This window comes from Diospyros lotus, chromosome 9 (genome assembly GCF_014633365.1).
Source record: "Diospyros lotus cultivar Yz01 chromosome 9, ASM1463336v1, whole genome shotgun sequence".
Lineage (NCBI taxonomy): Eukaryota > Viridiplantae > Streptophyta > Magnoliopsida > Ericales > Ebenaceae > Diospyros > Diospyros lotus.
Genome location: NC_068346.1, coordinates 9,167,811 through 9,191,435, shown reverse-complemented (window position 1 = coordinate 9,191,435; position 23,625 = coordinate 9,167,811). Strand labels below are relative to the sequence as shown.

Below are 23,625 nucleotides of genomic sequence, written 5' to 3'. Positions count from 1 at the left end.
AATAATGTGCACAGTAGAAAGAAAATAATACGTAGAGATTTTTTTTGTGATTCATTTTAAATCGGGGCTATGTCTACGTTAAACTCTAATTAGAAAAATTCACTACACTATACGAGAAAAAAGAGATTACACCCTCAAAACAGTTCACACAAACTCTTTATAAATCACTGATTCTATAATCACTAATACAGGGCTCAACCTATTGAACTAAAAAATAAAGACAAATCATATAAACTCTATAAATTCTATATATGATAAATCTCTTGGACCCCTTTTCTCCTTCCTTTCATTATGCTTTCACTACAAAAAAAAATGGCATTTAACAGCAATTTTTTGTAGTGTTTCTTTGCCTTTTTCTTCTCTCTCTCGCTACCGACGCTCCAAATCCTGATGAGGGATAAATAATAGTTTTGAATTGTTAGGATAGAGTTTCTGAAAGATCAGATAGGTGGCTAGGATTAGATTGTGCAACGTCCCAATGGATATTTGCACGAAAGAGAATAATTAGGCGCCATCTGGATGCAATGATGGTTGGCATGTGGCCCTCCATTAGGCACCGTGAGGCAGCCTGAGGTTGCCGAGCATGACCCTCCACCTCCTTGGCTCAACACGGCATCATTTGATGATGCTTCACCATTAATATAAAAGATTCACAATAACAAGAGCTAAAGATTTGGTTGGGTAGTTAAATACTTACCCATACAGATTAAGTCCCAAACCAGAAATTGTTTTACGACTCAACATTACCCAAACGGGTAGCTTTACTGTTATTTTTGCTAGTACATAAAATACATATGTCATATCATGGGTTGAGGAAGCAAGCGACTATATATCGATATTATTCCACCGCACACGTACGGTGCTTTTATTTCATGCCACAGGGGGACTCTCAAACCTAATTTATGTATACATATGCATAATAGCAACATCGTAGATCACTTGAGATGGTGAGCCTCAATATCTTTGATGACGTTAACGCATAATTCCATGAGTGAGTTTGGATCTCCGAAGGCATCATTGAGCTTCTTGTACTGGAAGGTCCACGTGACCAAGTTGTTCGTACCCCTTGTGTCCACGTGGACTGTGATGACGAAGCTCTTGTACAGTTGCATCAGATCTCCTTCAATCACCTTGTATGTCACCAACTTGCTTGCCTCATCTACTGCTTCTGTCACCGCCTTTGCAACCTTTCCTTTTCCATCTGTATTGTATCGACACACAGAAATTCAGTTAACACGGTGGGTTATATATTAAACTCTTAAGAGTTGCAGAGATTGATATTTGGTAGTATTGCATTCATTGTCTAATTATTATGTGTCCTAGTGGTGTCATGGTCATATAAATCATATAGGGCTTATGATACTATCAAACAAAGTCTAATAACAAACAACATACGGTCTAATATAATGTTCAGGTTAAATTTTCCTTTCTTATAAAAGCGAGTATGGGGGCACACATCCATGAACGACCCAATATACTTACCATCTCGTGCAATTAAACGGAAAGAGCTCTCACGAAAAAAAGGGGTTGCATCCCATGAATTGAATGACCGTGTAGTAAATTAAGTTACAAACTCTCTAGATCTCCCGACATAAAATTTAAATAGGTAAGCTGTAAAATAGTTAAAGAATTCGTTAGCCAGCGTGCATAAATACCATGAGTATAACTCCAGAAGGTGACGGAGCCGACTTTGCCCCAGTCACCTTCGTGCAAAGCACAGCCCTGGATGTGAGCCGGGGACATATTAGAGATGTGATGCGGCCTTTCTTTGAAGATCTCATGGAACACATCGCCGTCCGATTTGATGGGTACTTGGTGCACCAACTTGCGGGCCATGGTGGTCGCGGCTTCCTTCACCGCAAATAACAAAACTATATGTTTGGTAGAGAGGGCGAGTTGTGATGCAGAAAATCACTTGGGCCCTCGCCGCTTTAAATAATACATTTTTAAAAAAAATTAATTCTTTAATTTAACTTTTTTTATATGATGCATATAAAACTTAAATAATTAAATATAAAAAGAAGTCATAACTTATTTCTCACTGATTATGGTTTCAAGAATTTAATCCCACTTCTAGATATTTCCACACACAAGGTGCCAATAACATTTGAAATTCTTTTACTCTTTTGTATCTATCTTCTAGATATATGCACCAGGGGGAAGATTAGTTTCCTTTAAAATTAGGCGGGCAAAGTTCAGATACCTGAATTATTAAAAAAAAAAAAATAGCATGGACTAGTCCATATGATTTATTAATGTGCAATAATTAATAATCCTAGTATTAAGAATATTTTTATAAATAAATTATTTTAGAAAATCAGTCTCAATTCTCAACCATTGAGAATTAATATTTTGATATTTATTTCTATAAACTTTATATGCAGAAATAAGATGTAGTCAATGCATGATAAATAAAAAATATCGTTTCAAAGTGATAATTCATTAATTAAAAATAATAATTAACACGTAAAATCATCCTTAAACATCATCTTATAATTGACTTTTAGATATAACACTAACAAGAAGTTAAATTTTCACTTAATGGTGGATTAAAAAATTGTCCCCTTATTTGCTTTGTTCGTTTCTTCTAACCTAATGGCACTGTCATGAATAAATAAATTGTCACGCTGCCCAAAGTTATAAGCAAGAAAGATGCCTGCGCACAGTTTTTAATTTCTGGGGACAGAAGCAGATCCCATGATCCTCGCCTAGAGATTATTTTACCAGTCCGGTAACACAGCAAATTGCGACCACTCATTAAAGTCGTCTGAATTAGTATCATTTAATAATAAAAGTGATGATAAGATATTAAATGATTGATGGCCGTTGGGATTAGTTGGGGAATGGGCCAACAAATTGAAAAATGTTATTAGTATTAGCTACACTTTCGATTATATAATATATGTAAAATAATAAAAATATATTTTATTTAAAATATTAAAGTGAGATAATGAGATAAAGAGACGTATGATTAAATTTTAAATTATTAATTAAAAAATATTAAAATATAAAAATTAAATTAATTTAAAAATAAATTTTAATAACAAAAAATTTGAATCGTATAAAAAATAAAAAAAATAGAATTGGCCTAACATGGTGCAAGGAAATGAGAAGTCAACTTATTATCCGTACAGATAGATATAGGCATTGAAATGCATATTGCGACAGTGGTCATTATCGACTAATTATCGCTTTCGTCGGGAGTAAGCCCGCAATGGCTCCCCCGCTGTGAGAGAAGCCATACTCGCCGACTACCTAATCAAACGCAAGCCAACAAAATTCTTTTACTACATTATCGCAAATGTTATTTAGAGCCTGAATTTTAACGCTTAAAATCACACATAATATAATATATTAATACATAAAATTATTTTAAATATTAAAATTAAGTTTTTAAATAGTATTTTTGTAAAAATTATTAAAATATTTTTTATTATAACAAAGATAATGTGTAAGCACCCCGCTCGAATATCCCAATCACTCGAACTACTCGAACGAAAGCGCTTACGGAATGAGAAAGAATGAAAGATAAGACATGAACTACCCTGACATGCATTCACAAGAATTAAAACAGCGAAAACTAAACTATACACATGTATGTACTACGGGTACTCCGCTAGCACAACAATCACATGATAAATAAATGAATACAAACTCCTATGCCGACATGTATAAGATACGAGAAATGACCTGGCACAGTAAAAAATAATAGAGTCAATCCCACTCAAACATCAAAGTTAACTAGGGTTGATAGGGGAATGATAGGAACTAACGGAACTGCCTGTACATCATACCGACTCTGTCGCTAAACACTATCTCCCTTGCCCTTAACCCACGCTGCCACTACCTGGAATGATGGAAAGCAAAGTGAGTCGAGAGACTCAGCAAGCATAAAGAAATGAGGGCTGAAGGCTGAACATATCTAGTAAACTCTCTCCCCAGAATACCAACCCCCAAACACACACAAATCACGAGATGCCCAATACAGCATAAAAGCATAAATAAAAACACGTATCAGTTCTTGGGGCCCACACAAGACACATGCCACCCAAGTCCCATACCAACCTGCCATTGCCCTAAAAAATAACATATACCTCTAGCAAACCTGTGTGCGTTGTCCCAGGTCGGTGCTCCCATCACCCGTGTGCTCACGTCAGTCTTCCCGACACCCGAGCTATAGAATAGCCGAGTTGTAGGCTCCTCGGAATGGTTCTCCCATCCGAGACCTATGAACAGTCGATAACCATGCAATGACGTAATGAGCATCAATGTGATACACTGACGCCCATACATCCAAGCATCAGGCCATACTCCGTCCACATATATAGTAAATCACACGTGATGCATATGCCGTGCCAGATGCAATCTAACCATGCTAGAATGTCCATGTCCAAGCATACTCAATAAATGAATACCCCAACATGCATACCGTACCCATGTGCATATCAAACATGAATGATAATACAACATAACGAATCATGCAGTAAATCATATAATGGCAGAGCTAGTCAATAGTGTCCAGCATTGGTCAACGGTTAGTAACTCGGAGTGTTTGCCCGACGGTCCACTTCAGGGCCGTACAATAGTCTACTCCAATGTCACCAAACAGTCGACCCCTACCCCACTGCTCGATAGCCCTAGTCGACCCACACCCGAGAAATCCATAAATAAACCCATATCTCTAAGAACCTAGTCTCCAAGTTGGGTTCAGCATCATTCCGAAAGGAATGGGGCCAGTACAAACCCCCGTAGGCACATAACAAATAAAACCTCAACGAGTCTCATATTTAATTTAAATTAATTCATGCAAATAAAATCATTGATTTGTATAATTAATACGCGAAACTGAAACGAATTAAGGAAAAGCGTGGGAATCATAAAATGGAAGGAACTCACAAAGGTAAAAGGGAACTTGCCTCTATTTAGCTATTTCAAGTTTCTGACAATTGACCATAATCATCTTCTAATCACGTCGTATAACTATCTCATCAAGAAATTTTTACAATTAATAGATTCTATCTGTCTCCAAATCTTCCTTTCGTAATCTAACTTTTAATATCAACCGAAATTTAACGTTGTCTTCCAAGTCTAGTAATACTAATATCCTTGCATCGCTTGCTCCTTTATTACTTGGTCACCAAACTAATACCCATTCATCCATAACTCCTCACACTTTTCGAAGTGATCCTCAAATAACATTTTATATCATACGATTAATCATTTGATCCTCAAATTTGCTTGAATTAATCCTCGAGTAATAACGTCTCATATTAACTAACTCTAGTCTTGCTCGATCCTTAAGGCACCATTTTATGCCGATCATACTTTATCATCTAATTTCTTCCTCGCATCTGACCATCGACTCTTTTGACTTTCAGTCAACCGTAACACAAGTTCACTTGCCAACTCGTAATCTCTAGACTGCTCCCTGACTCTAATGTCTAATCGTTTTGACAATAATGCTTTCAACTTTATTCGTACTACATAGCTCAGCATTCAGTAATCTCAAGCCATCATTGGCAAATTTAGACTTATCATTTAAGAAATAGTCCCAATAATTTTTTGGGAATACGTCATAGCATTTCTGTAACAGCCCGCCTTTTCGGGCGTGTTATGCCTTAAGAAATTTGGTTCATTTTTTTTTTAAATTATTTCTGAAATTTCCTAAGGCCTTATATAATGTTAGACGAGATGTTTACACTAGAAATTAAATACAAAGCAGAAGCTGAATCGAACCTGCTCATGACAAAACATACATGTATAACTGGACATAGCATTTATTACAAAATTATTACATAAGTTACTAAAATACAACAAATGTACATAATGCTTAAACTATTTAATATCATGGCACATTTCCTTGTTTCCTGACGTCTCGTGTCACTACACATCTCCAACCTCGGTATCATCACTGCAAGTCCTGACTGGAACGTGGAATGTTCTAGGGGCGAACCCAGGTTAGATGATGAACCATCTAAATAAGGGTACTAAATGCAATGTCATGAGTGTATGCAATGTCTTTCATCGTAGGTGCCAACTGCACCCCTCATGCTGCCTATCATTTTATCGGCCACCTCTTTCGAAGCCGGGGTGTATGGGTGCACCCTTGATAAGGTAGCGGTGCCAGTTCGTACTCCCTACGGCCTCATATACGTGTGATCAACAGTATCAACGAGTAATTATGCATTCATAATCATGTCATTGATGCACTCTACGTGATGATTTCATATCATTGCATGCCAATATGATAAAGCATTCACAAAATTTATGACTGTACTAAGTTTAAGCGGTAAATTTACAACTAAATTGTCTCGAAAGGCGTGGCGGTCTTGAAAATCGTGTCGACGGCTATTTCTTAATCTTCTCGTCCTTGAGAATTTCTAAAAATATTAAACTTATTTTTAGAATATCATTCATAATTTCTTCCATTTTTTTCTTTTATTTCTAAATCCTATTTTCTCAAAAATTGCATAAAAAAATTATCTAAACTTTCAAAAATCTAAGTTCTCTTTACTAATATTCCTCAAACCATATTTCTAGTATTCTGCAATTTTCATGGAATTTTCCAACTTAAATTCCTATTTTTCCCTTATTTCCTAATAGCTAAATATAATTATTACATAATAATTATCTAATCTTTCATTTTATTCAATTTCTTTTCACTAATATTTTTTAAATAATACTTCTAACACTCTAAAATTTTCTTGAAATTTTTTGAATTAAAATCATATATTTTTTTTATTTCCATAATAGAAAAATCTACTTAATTAATTAATAAATTTAGCATTTCAAGAAAATTCTACACTAAATAAATCATAAACAATATTTCGGATTTAATAAAATTTTTCAAAATTTTATTTCTTTTATTTACATTTTTTTTATATATACATATATATACCATACATACACATGACATACATACATACATACATGCATATATACTTATATATACTTATACTTATATATAATTTTTGTCATAAATCATATTAATCTTAAATCATATTATTTTTATTTACATATTTATATATTTATTTATATTTTACATATTGACATACTTACACATACTTATATAATAAGCACACTTTAATAACTTAATTACATATCATATTAAGCTAATTAAATATATCATATAAGCATCATCTAAATAAAAGTATAACTAAGTATAATATTAATTTTATTCGTAATAACTTAGAGTATTACATTCTTCCCTCCTTACAAAATTTTGTCCTCGAAATTTGATCATTCCTCACTCATTCTAACTATAGGGTCTTCAAATAGGTATAGAAAATTTAGCCTCATATCTTCCTCTCGCTCCCAAGTTATCTCTTCGCTTACTGGGTTTCTCCACAAAACTTGCACCAGGGGAATTGACTTATTCTTTAGGATTTGATCCCTGCGATCCAAAATGCTGACTGGTTTCTCTACGTACGAAAGATTTTCTTGAATCTCGATAGCCTCAGCTGGCATTACCTGGGAGGGATCTAGCTCGTGCTTACGAAGTTGCGATACATGAAACACGTCGTGGAGGTTTGATAGAGCCAAGGGTAGAGCGAGTCGATAAGCGACTGGTCCAATTCTTTCTATTATATCGTATGGTCCGATATACCGAGGGCTTAACTTGCCATTTTTCTTATTGCTTCTAGTCACCATTCTTAGTGGAGATATCTTCAGGTATACTTTTTCGCCTACTTGGAACTCCAATTTCCTTCTTCTTGTATTTGCGTAGGATTTCTGGCGATTCTGAGCTTCCTTAATCCTTTCTTGAATGATTCTTATCTTTTCTGTCGTTTTCTGAACTATCTCGGGTCCCAAAATTTGACGTTCACCTATCTCCGTCTAATATATCGGGGACCTACATTTTCGTCCATATAGGGCTTCATAGGGAGCCATTCCAATGCTTCTGTGGTAGCTGTTATTGTAGCTGGATTTCTCTAATGGTAAATGCTCTTCCCAACTACCTGGAAAATCAATCACGCAAGCTCGTAGCATATTTTTTAGAGTTTGGATGGTCCTTTCTGATTGACCATCTGTCTGGGGATGATAAGCTGTACTTAGCCTAAGCTGAGTACCCAAACTCTCTTGCAGACTTCCCCAAAACCTAGAAGTGAACCTTGGATCACGGTCTGATACAACACTAATATTTCTTAAATAATACTTCTAACACTTTAAAATTTTCTTGAAATTTTTTGAATTAAAATCCTATTTTTTTCTTTATTTCTATAATAGAAAAATCTACTTAATTAATTAATAAATTTAGCATTTCAAGAAAATTCTACACTAAATAAATCATAAACAATATTTCGGATTTAATAAAATTTTTTCAAAACTTTATTTCTTTTATTTACATTTTTTTAATATATACATATATATACCATATATACACACGACATACATACATACATGCATATATACTTATATATACTTATACTTATATATAATTTTGTCATAAATCATATTAATCTTAAATCATATTATTTTCATTTACATATTTATATATTTATTTATATTTTACATATTGACATACTTACACATACTTATATAATAAGCACACTTTAATAACTTAATTACATATCATATTAAGCTAATTAAATATATCATATAAGCATCATCTAAATAAAAGTATAACTAAGTATAGTATTAATTTTATTCGTAATAACTTAGAGTATTACAATTTCTCTCGCTTACTACTTTTCACTAACCGCATGCGCCTGGACCACATATCCATAGGCTTATCATTTTTTTTTTTTTTGCTGACATCATTTGAATCATCGTCCAGCTACACATCTTTGATTTGCCCACCAGGGCTATCTTAGACTAATTGTCTAGTTATACGAGAGTTTCATTCTCCAAAATCGAAAATCTCGAATTTCTAATCAATTTAGGCCTGCAGCTTCTCCTACTGTGACCTGTTATCTTGGCACATTTGATATCACTTGATTCTCTCGATCGCGTCAAAGATTCGCACAATTTTCCAGACGACAATTCGTAACTATACTGCCAACTAGGGTAGGCAGGTATTTACGTTACCCACGGTACTCCAATCCTTACTGGATTTCTTCCTGAAAACTCTAAAGTTTTCTCATGAGTCCTTAGATCCTCAATCAATTATTTCAAGAAATTCCTTAAGAATTTCAAACCAATTTATCTCCAAAAAGCTTGAATCAGATCACCATATCTAGTTCCAATCATCTTCCGGGAACTTTATTTTCTTGCAACTATTGCTCTCAATCCACCATTCATCATGGTGCTTCCGAGTTCTCCTCGTCAGGTTGACCACCGACAACTTTATCTGATTCTAAAAGTCTATTTGGCATACTAAACCGTAGTCACAATTTCTGTTGACTAGGTCTCCTTATCATTCCTTTAGGGTTGATACGACCTATTAAGAAACTCTTTCATTTTTCGGTATCCGAACTCTACTTTGAACCAAGGCTACCATCTCATGATCCCATTGCCCTACTAAATATCGCAGTATTCTATTCCTCGATCCTCGCACTGTTCGTCGTGTCACCTACTCCCAGATGACCACGAACCCTGATACAATTCCTTAAATAAGACACTCAGTCCATACTCAATCCATTTCAATTCGGGTTGATTCCCTAGGCTTTCGGCCTCTTTCAACCTTAGTTAGTGGCACACCTCGCACCTTAGACCATTGGGACTTAGACCCATACAAGATACAGACCTTACTGGGCTGTCCCAAATTTTCAGCATCTGATCGTCTTCCAGGCAGTCTGTTGTGATGCTTCGATCAACGGGCTTCCTATACCTTATCGCAAGCCGTTCATCAACTATCTGTACGTGGGTGCCTAGATCCAGATCTGTCACTGTGAACACCGAACCAGTAGTGTCGTCACCCTGCTAGGGTTCCTTATCCCCTCTCTGCAAGTCACATTGGTTGTACCACTGTCACCTCATCAATTAGCGCAACTCATACGCCATCATTTGGCCATTTTCGGCCTCTTGTTTGACCCAATCCGTTGGATCCCTAATCTTTACATCTCATTACTGAGACACTAAATGATCCTCTAAAATACTTATCATTTGATCCTAACTCTTTAGCTAGGCCATGTCACATCAAAGTAATCGTCTATGATTCGATCATCCTTGATAACCACAATTATCATATCTTTTATCATAAGGATTTCAACTAATGACCTCTAAACAACAGTCTCTGAATCTCTCGGATCCATAATCGTGGTTACTGAGTCAACCTTACACCCAAATCATATCATCAGTTCTTAACTTCAATAGCTAGATCATTGTACTAGCTTCTATCAGGCTTTTACTATTCACCGAGAATAGTAATCGTATACTTGAAATAGTGTCTGTATATGAATAGTATACCAGGTAAGTTCCCAGGAAAGAGAGGTGGGTCACAAATGGATACACTTAAATACCAAGTCTTTCCTTAACCAGAACTTTCCTAGACATGCACTTCAACTACACAACACTTAAATCCAGTAACGTCTAAGCCTTCAACCGACAATTCCCGAATCTCCTAAATAGGGATTTCGCCTTACGAACCATTAATTTCTTTCCCTTAAACCTCCATTTGGGGTTCCTACTAACTGGTTCTATCAATATCGGATTCTCTTAAGTCTCCAATTTGCTATTCCCTAATCTCCAAATAGGGTTTAACTCTGACATTAACTATATTCGAGTCACTTAAGGCTTCCCATAAACTTAAGCTCTGATACCAACTGTAACACCCCACTTTTCTGGGCGCGTCATAACTTGGGACAATTCTGGGATAATAAATTTTTTAATTCAAATACTAAAGCTAAACCACATCATTCCTCGAAATCATCCCAGAATTCCCATATCTTTATATCGAAAGAGAATCACTATACACATCAAATGCGGAAGCAAAGATCGAAACCTGATATCTTGACATTAATCATAAATAAATTCAACATTCCTCAAAACGTACAGAATTCAAAGTAACAGAACTTAAATACATGGGCTACATAACATATATTTCATTCTTCATGCACCCTGCTAAGTGCCATTTCATGCCTCATTTATCCTTGAATCTGCTACAATCTCTACCTGAAATGTTTGAATATTCTAGGGGCAAAAACCCAAATTAGATGATGAACCATCAAAGTAAGGGTACATAATGCTATATCATGTGTGTATGCAATGTCTTTCATCGTAGGTGTCAACTGTACCCCTCATGCTACCTATCATTTATGCGGCCACCTCTTTCGAAGCCAGGGTGTATGGGTGCACCCTTGGTAAAGCGGTGGTGCCAGTTCGTACTCCATACGGCCTCAATGCGAGTGGTCAATGATATCAACGTGTATTTATGCATTTCATAGTCATGTCATGTATGCAGTCTACATGATGGATACATATCAGAGTATGTTAATATGATGAAAACATTTTCGAGAAACATAAATCACTTACAAACTAAGCACTTTCCATAAAACTAAATTCAGTTGGGAAGTACCACTTACCTTCTCAAGCTTATCGGGCTACCTCGATATCTATGCCTTGCTCGTACATCGCCTCGATTTACGTGCCAACCTCAAAATTTGACAAGTCACTTCAACTTAAGCCTCAAAACATCTTAACCACCATAATTATTTAAATAAACATTAAAACCTATTTTTCCATAAATTTTCTTTCTATTTCTTCCTAATTTTCCTCAATAAATCCAAACTAAATATTTCTAAATATTTTACTACGACAATTCATAGAATAATATTCTTAAATTTTCTAAGGAATTTTACTTACCTTAACTTAGCATCTCTGACTTTTTCGGTATGCATGTCATATTATCGAAACGCGTGCCAGAACTATTTTCTCACCCAAAATCTTCGGAATATTAGTAAATATCCAATCCCTATTTTTTGGAATTTTTTCGAGACCTTTTCCTATTTTTCTTTCTTTTCTTTTCTTTTCTTTTTCTTTCTTTTCTTTTTCTTTTTCCACTCCATCTTCTACCTCCAGCTTCTCTCTCCCGCGCCTGCAACTCCCTCTTCCTTTTTTTTTTTCTTCTTCTTTCTTTCTTTCTTCTTCTTCTTCTTCTTCTTCTTCCCACCTGCGCGCTGCCTGCAACTTGCGCATGGCCGCCCGCCATCGCCAGCTCCCGCTGCCTTCGCCGGCTGCATCTCACCGCCGCACGACCCCCGCCACTCATGGCCGTGCCACACCAGCTCGCCCACCGCCCTGCTCTGCTCAGCTGCGGCTAAGGCCGACCTTCGCATGCGCTGCCATGGCCGCGGCTTGCTGCCATGGTGGCTGTTCACCCGTTGCAGCTGCTTCTGGCTATCCCTGCGGCTGCCTCCGGCCATCACTGAGAGCTCCCAGCTCCCTCTTGATCTCCCTCAATTTCTCTTCCCTCTCTCGGCCAAGCTCGATGCCGCCTTGCTTCCATCTCCATTCTTGCTTCTCTTCCTTCATTTCTCTCCCTATTTATAGCGAATACGCGAGCTACCTGACCATCCCTCTTTGCGTATAGCATACTCAATTTGCCGCAACACGTTTATAGAGGATGGAGGTTGAGAGTTGCAGGGCGTGGCCATTGCGTGCCTCTTCACGCATAGTTATATATATATATATATAAAATTATATATTACACTATTAAATTACACATTTAAACTAAAAATTACACATAAATCCCAAATTTCATCTCCATTACACTTGTGTAATTTCTTTATTGCAACCATGCTCTCAAACCTCAAATTAATTTGCATTATAATATCGAAAATCCACAATTAATAACTTAAATTTTACTCGATATAGACGATTTTGCCTTTGCGTCCTCTCGGGACCTTTGTTTCATCTCGAAACCACTAAAGTGTTGCTCATTACGCAAAACCAAAGCCCCCCTAGGGTTCCGTTGATTTTTCGGGAGCCTCCTACAACGATTCCGTTTTTCAGCCTAAATGGCAGTTGTATTTTAGCTGTATCGAAAACTATTCCTGATCTGATTTCTTTCGATACCATAAATCCTATCTCGGAACGCTCATCAAAACCATATTATTTTCTTTAGACAATTTCACTCCGAGGCATTCCCTGCAGTCAATTCCGTACTGATAACTACCATTAAGTCAATTTTTCAGTATTCTAAACTTATCGAAATTACGTGGCAACTTCATACGAACATAGGGTATTACATTTATGCTGGCACGTCACCAAATTAATACATGTTGCAAATTAATATAAACTCCCAAAATTAACAAAATCGGATCCAAAATTAAATTCTAACCTTATAGAATGATTAATACATATTTCTCTACTCACTTGACTAATTAAACCGCATTTAATATTTAATTTCTCCTCAAATTTTCCTTTTCTGCGCGCTGCTACCTCTTCTTCAATTTTTCTTTCGAAATCCCCTTTGTTCCGCATGAAATCGGCCTAAAATGGGCCTTAAATTAGCAAAAAAATAGGTGGCCAAGACGTGGCCATGTGGAAGCCGCTGGGCTGCGTTGGGATGCCACCACCTCAAGTCAAAATGACGTCGTTTTGGGCGCCAAGGGCTAATTAAAATCAGCCCAAAATTCATTGCGAGCTTACTTTCACCTAGCCTCGAACCCGTGCCTCGCCCACTGACACCCTCGCGTGCGACCAGCTAAGCTGGCTACTCTCTCACTACATACTGCGCCTCCCATTATATTTAAAGACACCCGCCCAACAACTCACGAAAATCATATTTTAGCCCCATAACTTCTTAAACCTAACACCTATACCCCACATCCAATTTTCCTCTTATTCCACTATCCCCCAAATTTTCAAAAATTCACTCAAATTAATTTATTTTAATCTTTTCTTATTTCCGTACATATTTCCAAATAATATAATTAATTACCTTAATCACCCATCTCCTCAAAATAACATAAATATACATTTTTCTCTTAATTTCTCAAATATTTCATAATAATTTCAAATACCAAAATTAATAATCATTACTTATCTCCCAAATTTCGAGTTGTTACATAATAATTATATATATTGCTTCTAAAACAAGCAATGTTCGCCAACTTTACCTAATTAGACACAACCCAACGAAATTCCTCTACAAGATTATAAATAAATGTTATTTAGAACGTCAATTTTAACGTTTAAAATCACACATAATGTAATATATTAATATATAAAATTATTTTAAATATCAAAATTTAGTCTTTAAATAGTATCTTTGTAAAAATTATTAAAATATTTTTCATTATTACAAGGATAATGATTATATATGTTTGGAACCAGTTAACTCGAGCATTAACTTAGAGACAATTTGATTATAATAATTATATATATAATTTTGATTTTGATAAATTATAGTATTACTCTCATATCCAGAAAATTCGGTTAAATATTTTTAATAAATCTATGCAATTTTATAAAATTTAGAGATATCACGTTTTATCTAAATTTAATTTTAGGGATAATTTCATATAATTTTTGAATAAAGGCCATTCATATAATTTTTGAAAAATTAGGGATATTCTTGTATTTATACAAAATATAGGAGTGCCGAATTTACGTAATTTACCCTTTAAGTTTTTTTTTTTGTAAACTACCCTTTAGGTTTTTATTTGACTTTATTTGTAATTTTAAAAAATAAAAAAGAAAAAATGGTTTGATTTAAGTCTATCTATGCTATTTTTCTTAATACAATTTTATTATACATAATAGAGTAAATTACTAAAAAGAAAATATAACTTTTACTTTGTTTTCAATTTTAAACTAAATTTTTAATTTTTTTTCATCCAACTTACTGTATAATTTCAATTATAAACATTATTATTATTATTATTATTATTATTATTATTATTATTATTATTATTAATTATTGAAATGACAAAATGACATAACTTATCTTATCAACTTATTAAATAATTTAATAAATGTAGTGGCAGTAGATACTTCTCCACAGTTGAAATTAATTAAATAGAAAATTGAAAACATCGTGTTATATATATAAAAGTAAGATAGTCTGAAAAAAAAAAAAAAATGTAAGCACCCCCGCCCAGATATCTCCAACCACCAGGACTACCCGAATAGGAGCGCCTACGGAAGGAGAAAGAATGAACCACAAGACAAAAACCACCCTGGCATGCATATACGAAAATAAGGACAGTGAAAACAAAGCAAAACACATGCATGCACTATGGGTATCCCGCTAACACAGCGGTCACATGAGAAATAAATAAACACAGACTCCTGTGCCGACATACACGAGACTCGAAAAATGACCTGGCATAGTAAAAATAATAGAGTAAATCTTACTTAACCATCAGAGTTGATAGGGATTGACGGGACTGCCCGTACACCATACTGACTCTGCCACTAAAAGATGACTCCCTTGCCATAGCCCACACTGCCACTACCTGGAATGATAAAAAGCAAAGTGAGTCGAGAGACTTAGCAAGCATAAGGAAAGAAAGGTTGAAGGCTGCACAAAACCAATAAACTTCTCCTAAAACACCAACCCCCAAATACACACAAATCATGAGACGCTACAACACAATAGTATAGCATAATCATAGCACATACCGGTCCTTGGGGCCCACATAAGACACCTGGCACCCAAGTCCCATACCAACCTGTTGCTGCCCTGGACGGTAACAAATACCTCCAACATTCTGCATGCGTCATCCTGGGTCGGTGCTCTCGCCACCCGTATGTTCGTGTCGGTATTCCCAACACCCGTCAATATCTGTACTCCCAACACCCGAGCCAGAGGCTCCCTCGGAACGGTACTCCCGTCCGAGAACTAAATACTGCCAGTAACCAGTAACCATGCAATGCACATAACAATGCAATGGCGTAGTAAGCATCAACGTGATACACCAGCGCCCATACATCCAGGCATCAGGCCATGCTCCGCCCACATAGTAAACCACACGTGATGCATATGCTCGTGCTGGATGCAATCTGACCAGGCTAGAATGTTCGTGTCCAAGCATACTCAGTAAATGAATATCTCAATATGCAACCCGTACCCATGTGCATACCAAACCATGCAACAAGAAAATAATGAATCTAGACGTGCAGTAAATTACAACCTGGTAGAGCTAGTCAACAGTGCCCGGCACCGGTCAACGGCCAATGACTAGGAGTGTCCACCCGACGGTCCACTTCAGGGCCGTACAATAGTTTACTCCAATGTCACCAACAACCGACCCCTACCCTAATGCTCAATAGCTCTAAGCGAACCATAAATAAATTCGAGAAAACTGGAAATAAACCCACACGTCTAGGAACCTAGTTCCCAAGCTGGTTCAGCATCATTCCCAAAAGGAGTGGGGGTGGTACAAACCCCCATAGGCTTACAACGAATAAAATTCTAAAAGTCTCGGATTTAATTTAACGTAAAACAAATGAATAATAATTCAACAAATAAGGCTAGGTGCCGAATTAAAGTAAGGAAGGTGATAAAATACAGAAAATCATGGGGTCTTCCACGGGAATTAAAGATCATGAGGCGAGGGTTAGGAGCTTGCCTTTACACGGTCATTTCTTACCTTTCTTGCACTCCTGCTGCGAAGTAATACATTTACTAGTGATTAATTAATTAATTAATATATAATAATAACAACTCACCAATATGCACCACTACTTCCTGCTTAGCTTATAAATATAGGAAAATATATATACATATTTGCTTAATAGCATATACACATATCTCCACCAATATGCATACACGGCTAGGCATTCCTTAACTTTTCTTTTATCCTAATTCTATTGCACTCACCCACTGATTCACACTCACATACTGATTACACATATATACATATAGATATATAAATTGGCACACTCACTGCAACCCAAACCCTCACACTCTCACAATCAAAATAATATACTCTCACGCACACAGTGCACTAGTATGTATATATATATACTTGCACACCTAATTAATACATCATAATCACCCAAATTAACAAAATCAAACTTATAATTAAAATCTAACCATACAAAATTATCAATACATAATTATTTACTCACCCGAGTAATTAAACCACAATTAAACTCGACTTAATCCTCAACTTCTCCCAATTTTTCTCAAAATTTCCAGCCTCTACGGGCCATTTTCTTCATCTTCCGAGCTCTCTGCTTCTCTCCCAATTTAATCTAAATTTTTAGCTTCAATTGAAGTAGTTTAAAGCAGCAAAATCGGTAGAAAAACTCGGCCAATTTGGCCTTAAAAAGCGTGCAAAGCAGTGGACAACAAATGTCAATAATGCCATTGGTCTTTCTTTTGACCATTGTAAAGGTGAAGGGCAATCAGGTCATTTCGACCAAGTGGCAGGTGTAGACTGTGCATTTTCCTTCTTCATGCTGCACCTGCACTAACGACCTTTCTCCTGAGCGTACCCACATTTCCTATCTATGGCTTTTTCTTCTTATTTCTTTTCTTCCCTCCTGGCTGCTTGTATTTTGGGATGATAGTAGCTTCAGGAATAGAGGATTTTTCTGCATAGTGAAGTTATCAGGCAAGTTCTTCTTGCACTCCCTATTTATTTTCAGTGCAAGCTAGCTTATATGCCCTGTATTTCACTCTCTTGGATTTTCTGCTATCTCCTTTATTGTTCTGCAAGTTTTTCTTGCACTTCCTTTTGATTTCCAATGCAAGTTCTTTTATATATCTTCTTATATCCTTGTGCAAGCTAGCCTATATCTTTTTCTGCTAAAACGATTGATGTGTACATGTTGGTTCCTTGTGTTCATTTTAGCTAATTGTGTTCTTTTTAAGTTCACCGCGTTCAACCTTTTGTTTTTGTATCTTTTTGTGGGTCTCCTTGTGGTCTCGAAATGGGGTTCAATTTCACCTCAAGCTTTCTTCGTGAATGGCATTTTATATAGCTAGGTGAGGATGAGAACCTCTGCTCATTCTCTATCCAAAAAAGCAAGGTTAAATGTATGTATATATATATATATTTGTGTGTATATCTCATCTGTATGAGCTCGCTGTTCCAAATGCATCTTATAGTTGTATGTGCTATGTCGAAATGTAAAATGCTAAGTCATCTGCCACTCATTCAAATGATTTCATTGAGGTTATATTGTTCGCCATATATGAGACCCACTTATAAATACACATATACATACATGAGTAACGAGCTGTTACCCCTCACTGATTTGTAAATCTTATTCGAGCCATGCCTTGCCTAGCCGATCCACCATATACTCATCCTTAAACAGTTGTTCGAATGCCCCTGTTCTGTTCGTCAAACTCAGTTATATATATATACACACGTACAGCTTCATTGATGTTCCAGCGAGCTCTTTCCGCTTGTCTTTTGCTCGAGCTCATTCTCTCAAGCTCTTGGCGCAAGCTCTTGCCGCACGCTTGACCTCGAGCTCTTGGCGCGAGCTCATCTAGCGAGCTCTTGCCCAACCCCTTGACCGCGAGCTCATTCAGCGGACTCTTATTCACCTCATGACCTCGAGCTCGTTCCGAGCTCTTTTTGCTTGTCTTTTCGGAGAGCTCTCTCTCCATAAGCCACGAACTCATGACATTGAGCTTGTCCCATAAGCCTTGACTGCAAGCTCATCCTGAGCTCTTCCCATGAGCCTTTGAATGGGAGCTACTTGCTCACACCCTACCTATTTACCTTTCTTTAACTTAAGTAAATGTTTGTATTTTCTTTAATTTATATTTTACGTTTCATTTATTTTAATACATAAATGTAAATAAGAAAGTACCCCCCATTTGGATTCAATAAAAATATCAAAAAAATCAAAATCCATAACAATAAAAAGATAGAATTTTAGTTTTAGTATAAATTTACGAATTTGTAATTTTACCATCATCGAAATACATAGCTTCCGTTTTTTGAAAAATTCATTAAAAATCATTCTTACATCAATGAATGTTAGTTATTAAAATACTGGAAGTTAGTTTTTCAAAATGAAAACATTTTCAAAATATGTTCTAATTAGTCCTTCACCTTAGAAAAATTTCAAGTTTACATTTGACCAACAATTTCGCGTGGTGTGGTCATTTGATTGCATGGGGACTAATCATAAATTTGAGCTATCAGCATGAATGCAAGTAAATGCATAGTATCACTGGTTAAATGAAATCACAACAATCATATGATGGAAAAAATAGTTATTTAATTTATAATACTCCTCAGCTGGTGAATTGAGATTTAATATTAAATAGCATATCTCAAAAATTATTCTTGTGTTGTAAATTACATCAAGCATTTTTGTGTCATAAACTACATCTTGAATGTGGTAACGTTATGAAGTAAGATATGTTGAATTTATCTGATGATGAAAAAATACCTAGTATGGGTAAGTGATGTTAACGGTATGAATATCGTGGAAACAAGAATTTAAATACATGTGATTGGCAAATGCATACATGATGCATATATGTACATGTTACATATATATATATATGTTTTGTGCACCTATTATTTTTCTCGGAGGGAGAGAGGGTACCCTAGAGCACCTGGCTTGGGACGAGGTGACCATAGCTTAGCAGGTTGGCTCCATACTTATTGTGTGATTTTATGGAACTTATGCACTTTTGCATGCATCGACTTATGGCTTGTGAGTTGGGAGAATTGATATTGATAATGAAATGATGCACTTTTGCATGTATTGAATGATGGCTTGCGAGCCTGTGAGAATTGATAATGATATTGGAATTTTATGCACATTTGCATAGTGATACATAGTGACATGATATATTAAGTTGAATTGATAAATTCATGAATTATGAATCTTGTATATAATTGTGGAGTCCTTGATTACTCTTCTTGGTGTCATCGTATTCTTGGATTCTATATATTATTTATTGTTTCTCGAACTTGCTAAGCCTTGTGGCTCACTTGATCTTCTTTGCCATTCCAGGTAAATGAAAGACGGTTATTGGGGGCGAGTCCAGTAGGACTGCAGCCCAGGAATTGTGGTGTATGGAGACGCGTTCTAACTTTAAAGATCCTAGTTAATGATTTGGTGAGGTTTGTATCAATGAGAATTTGTTATGTTATGGGCATTTGAGTCTCTTATTATTTTGTATGGCCATCGAGCCTAGAGTTATGAGATGTTGGGAATGTAATTAAATCTCATTTAAATTTTCGTTGCTAGAAATGAAATGAGTTGAGTTCAGTTTTGTTCTATATCATCTCTATAATGACCTTCTTTCGAGTATTCGGAAGCGGGGCTTACATGTACTACTCTTTGAGTTATAGGAAAGGCTACTTACATGCACTAAAATGACGGAAATATTCATCTTTTCTCTGCAAATTTATTTCTCCTCACCCAGCGACCTATGGTCGCCACCTCCAACAATTGTCCATCGCCATCATCCCATCGCCACTTCACCTCTTGTATTTCAACTGTCGCTGAGGATGGAACGACTGTTGACACGTAAAAGATGAGGCGAAGGCGGCGACCAGTGGTTGCTGGAGGCGGCTATGGAGTTGCTGGGTGAGGGGAGAGAGAGGAAGAACATGGAAGGGCTTTGCAATTTTGTAAAATGAGCTAGGGCATTTTTGTCATTTTAGCTATTTTGCGTAGTCCACGGTGTAACTCAATAAGTACAAATAGCATTTTTCAAGAAAATTTAGAAAGTAACTTCCAAAGTTGAAGTCATGTAAAAATTTAGGATTGAAAATAAACTAAGATCAAATCATCAAACACACAAATGAATATAAAAGATTTATGTGAAAAACTTAAATTAAGAAAAATCACAGACATAAAAATAAAATATTGCTATAATGATATTGCTACTACAATAGTGATATTGCTGCTACCATAATTCTAGTATATTAGTTATTTATTTATAGATCTATCACTTATTTATAGATATATATAAAAAATAATTAAACTGAATAAATCTATATTATAATAAAAAAATGAGCTACGAAGAAAATAAATCTTGATGAGCCATAAAAATAAATATTCAATTGTAGATGTATCTTAATCACAATTAAATTTGAATCACTACAAAAAATCAGAGTTTTAGCGACGAAAAATTCCATCGCTAAAACATTAAAATCCGTTGCTAAACTTTTTAGCGACGGAGGAAGACCTGTCGCTAAAATTGGTGTCGCTAAAATTTAGCGACGAAAGAGTTTAGCGACGGATTCAGCGACGGGCAACACCCCGTCTCTGATTAGTGACAGGTTCTTACCCGTCGCTGATAGACTTTTTTAAAATAAAAAAAAAAATTATTTAAAACGTAAATTAAAATTATTAATAATTTATATAAATAAATTTTTTTAAAATATTAAAAAAACAATTTTTAACGTAAATTAAAAATAAAATTTTAAAAATTTACAATAAATAAAAATATATTTATAAAAAAATTCATATTTAAATATTATTCAAAATTTTTTATCTTTTATATTTATTTAAAAGAAAATTTATATATAAATGAAATTAATGATAATTAACAATTTATTTTAATTAATTATTATAAATTAAAAATATATTATTTTGAAAAAAAATCAAAATTCATATTAAGTCAAACTAAATTCATAACAAAATTGAATTTGTAAGTCAAACTGATTAATTCAACTGGACGATCTTGGTTTAATTAGAATGTAACTCCTTGTTCAACTGGGTCACCCTTCTTGTAGACACGACCCTTCTTGTTCATACCAGAGACAGCTTGATAAAAAATCTGATGTTCGTCGATTGTAAGTAGAGAGGACGACTCATTACCACCGGCTGATGCTGAAGATGCCTCTGCACTTAATCTCTCGAACGCCTCCTATATAAATTAAAATATTGACGTTGTCAACTAATTAAAAAATCATTAAATTATAATGTTTATTAAATTGTACAAAATACAATTACCGCGACGGTCTTTGATCTACTATCAACCCACACTTCTTGTCCTTGATCATTCTTTCGAGTGTGGGTTCTCCTAAAAATTTCAAATTCATTGGGCTCGCGGTCTAATTCCATTACCTGTATGACAAATATATGAAATAATTAAAAAATAATACAAACCATTATATAGCTTTATAAAATTTACATTTAATTAGTAAAAAAACTAATTACCATCATTCTTTAGCTCTCTGTGAAAGGAATGGATCCACCTGTGTGAATTGACCCACCAGTCTCAGATGCACGATTCTTTTTGTTTTGTTCTACTCTCTTCTTGTATTCATCTTCATCCCACTTGGCCTGTAATGCTCGCTGCACCATCGGATTTATCCATTCCCCCTTATCTGTACCTTCTTTAATTTTGTTCAAATTATTTCTAAAACTTCTCTTACCAGATTTATTCCAAGTGATCCATATATGATCACTCTCATCGGGTTGCCACTTAAACTCTTTTTACAAGAAATTAAAAATGAATAAATATATATATAATTTTAAATTTAAACTTTCTATAATTAAAAATTGCAATTAAACTTACACTAAATTCGTCTAGCCACATCCGTCGTGTTAATTCAAGCACGTCATCCCAATGAAGCCAAGCTTCAGTATACCGTCTCTTCCAAATCTTGGACTGTACACCTGGTGGGCCAACCTTGGGGAAAAAACTGTAAAACCAATATTTGTCATGTAAGAAATTGTATTTATATGTTAAAAAATCACAAACAATTAATTAAAAAGAATATAATTAAGATACTCACTAATCACAGTTCTGATTGCAGGATAACTCTACTCGGTGATCAGCTCGGTTGGTATTAATTGGCTCAGATGGAGTCGGGTCAACATTCTGCATAGGAAAAGATGTTGAAGGATGTGCATGCAGTGTCGGTATAAATGAGTATGGATATGAACCTCCTATGGGATGAAAAGTAGACCCAGGATAGGGGACAGAATGTGGTGCAGTCTTAGGTGGGTGGGATGTGGGTGGGACTGTAGTATAACCCATAGGATATGGCATAGAGGGGAATGGTTGTTGGAACTGAGGCATAAGAATGAAAGCATGTGGGTTTGATGGCTGAGGATATAAAAGAGTAGACGGAACAACATGTGTGGAGACAGAAGGAGAAGACTGTGAACCAGCACTACTAGGTTCTGGGAAAGGTGTGTCCTTATAAGATCGACGTCTTCCTCTACCTCTACTACCCCTACCCCTGCTTGGTTCGGGAGATGAATGCCCTAACATTTATTTTTTAAATTACATGAAACAAAAAAACACGATAAAACGTACAAGGTCACGGACATTAAAAAATACAAAAGATCGATATTATATCATAATATATATATTTAAATTTACATGCATTCATAAATATATCAATCTTTTTCTACAAATTCATCACTATCTATGTCATCAGACAATAATTCTTCTTCGTTGTCTGCTGATATAGATTCTTCCTCTGCATTATCATCATTTTCTTACTGAATAATATTTGAAACATCTATTTCTTTGACTATCCCATCTAAATCTTGTAAACTACCTCTAAGGTCATCATTTTGATCAATTTGTGGGAGTTCTGGTATTTCATCCTCTTGGAAAGGTTCTTCCATATTAGCCTCGGGAGCCGTTATTGTAGGTTGTGCCTTTGTTTTCATTACAACCATCCAATCATGTTTATCACGGCAAGTGCTGGGGTACGACGCGTAATACACTTGTTCAGCTTGTTGAGCAAAAATGAAAGGATCATATTTCTTATACCTTCTTGATGATCGAACCTCGATAATACCATACTTTTCGTGAATTTTGGTTCCCCTGAGACTTGGATAGTA

The 23,625-nt window shown here is 35.5% G+C and overlaps 1 protein-coding gene across 1 annotated transcript; it reads right to left on the bottom strand.

Moving 5' to 3' along the window:
* Window positions 1–705: 705 nt before the first annotated feature.
* On the bottom strand, window positions 706–1,883 carry LOC127810253 (kirola-like). The gene is made up of 2 exons (XM_052349629.1): window positions 1,656–1,883; window positions 706–1,201 (listed from the first exon to the last, which is right to left on the bottom strand). The coding sequence occupies exons 1-2, from the start codon at window positions 1,834–1,836 to the stop codon at window positions 936–938; spliced, it is 447 nt and encodes a 148-aa protein (XP_052205589.1). The 5' UTR covers window positions 1,837–1,883; the 3' UTR covers window positions 706–935.
* Window positions 1,884–23,625: the final 21,742 nt, after the last annotated feature.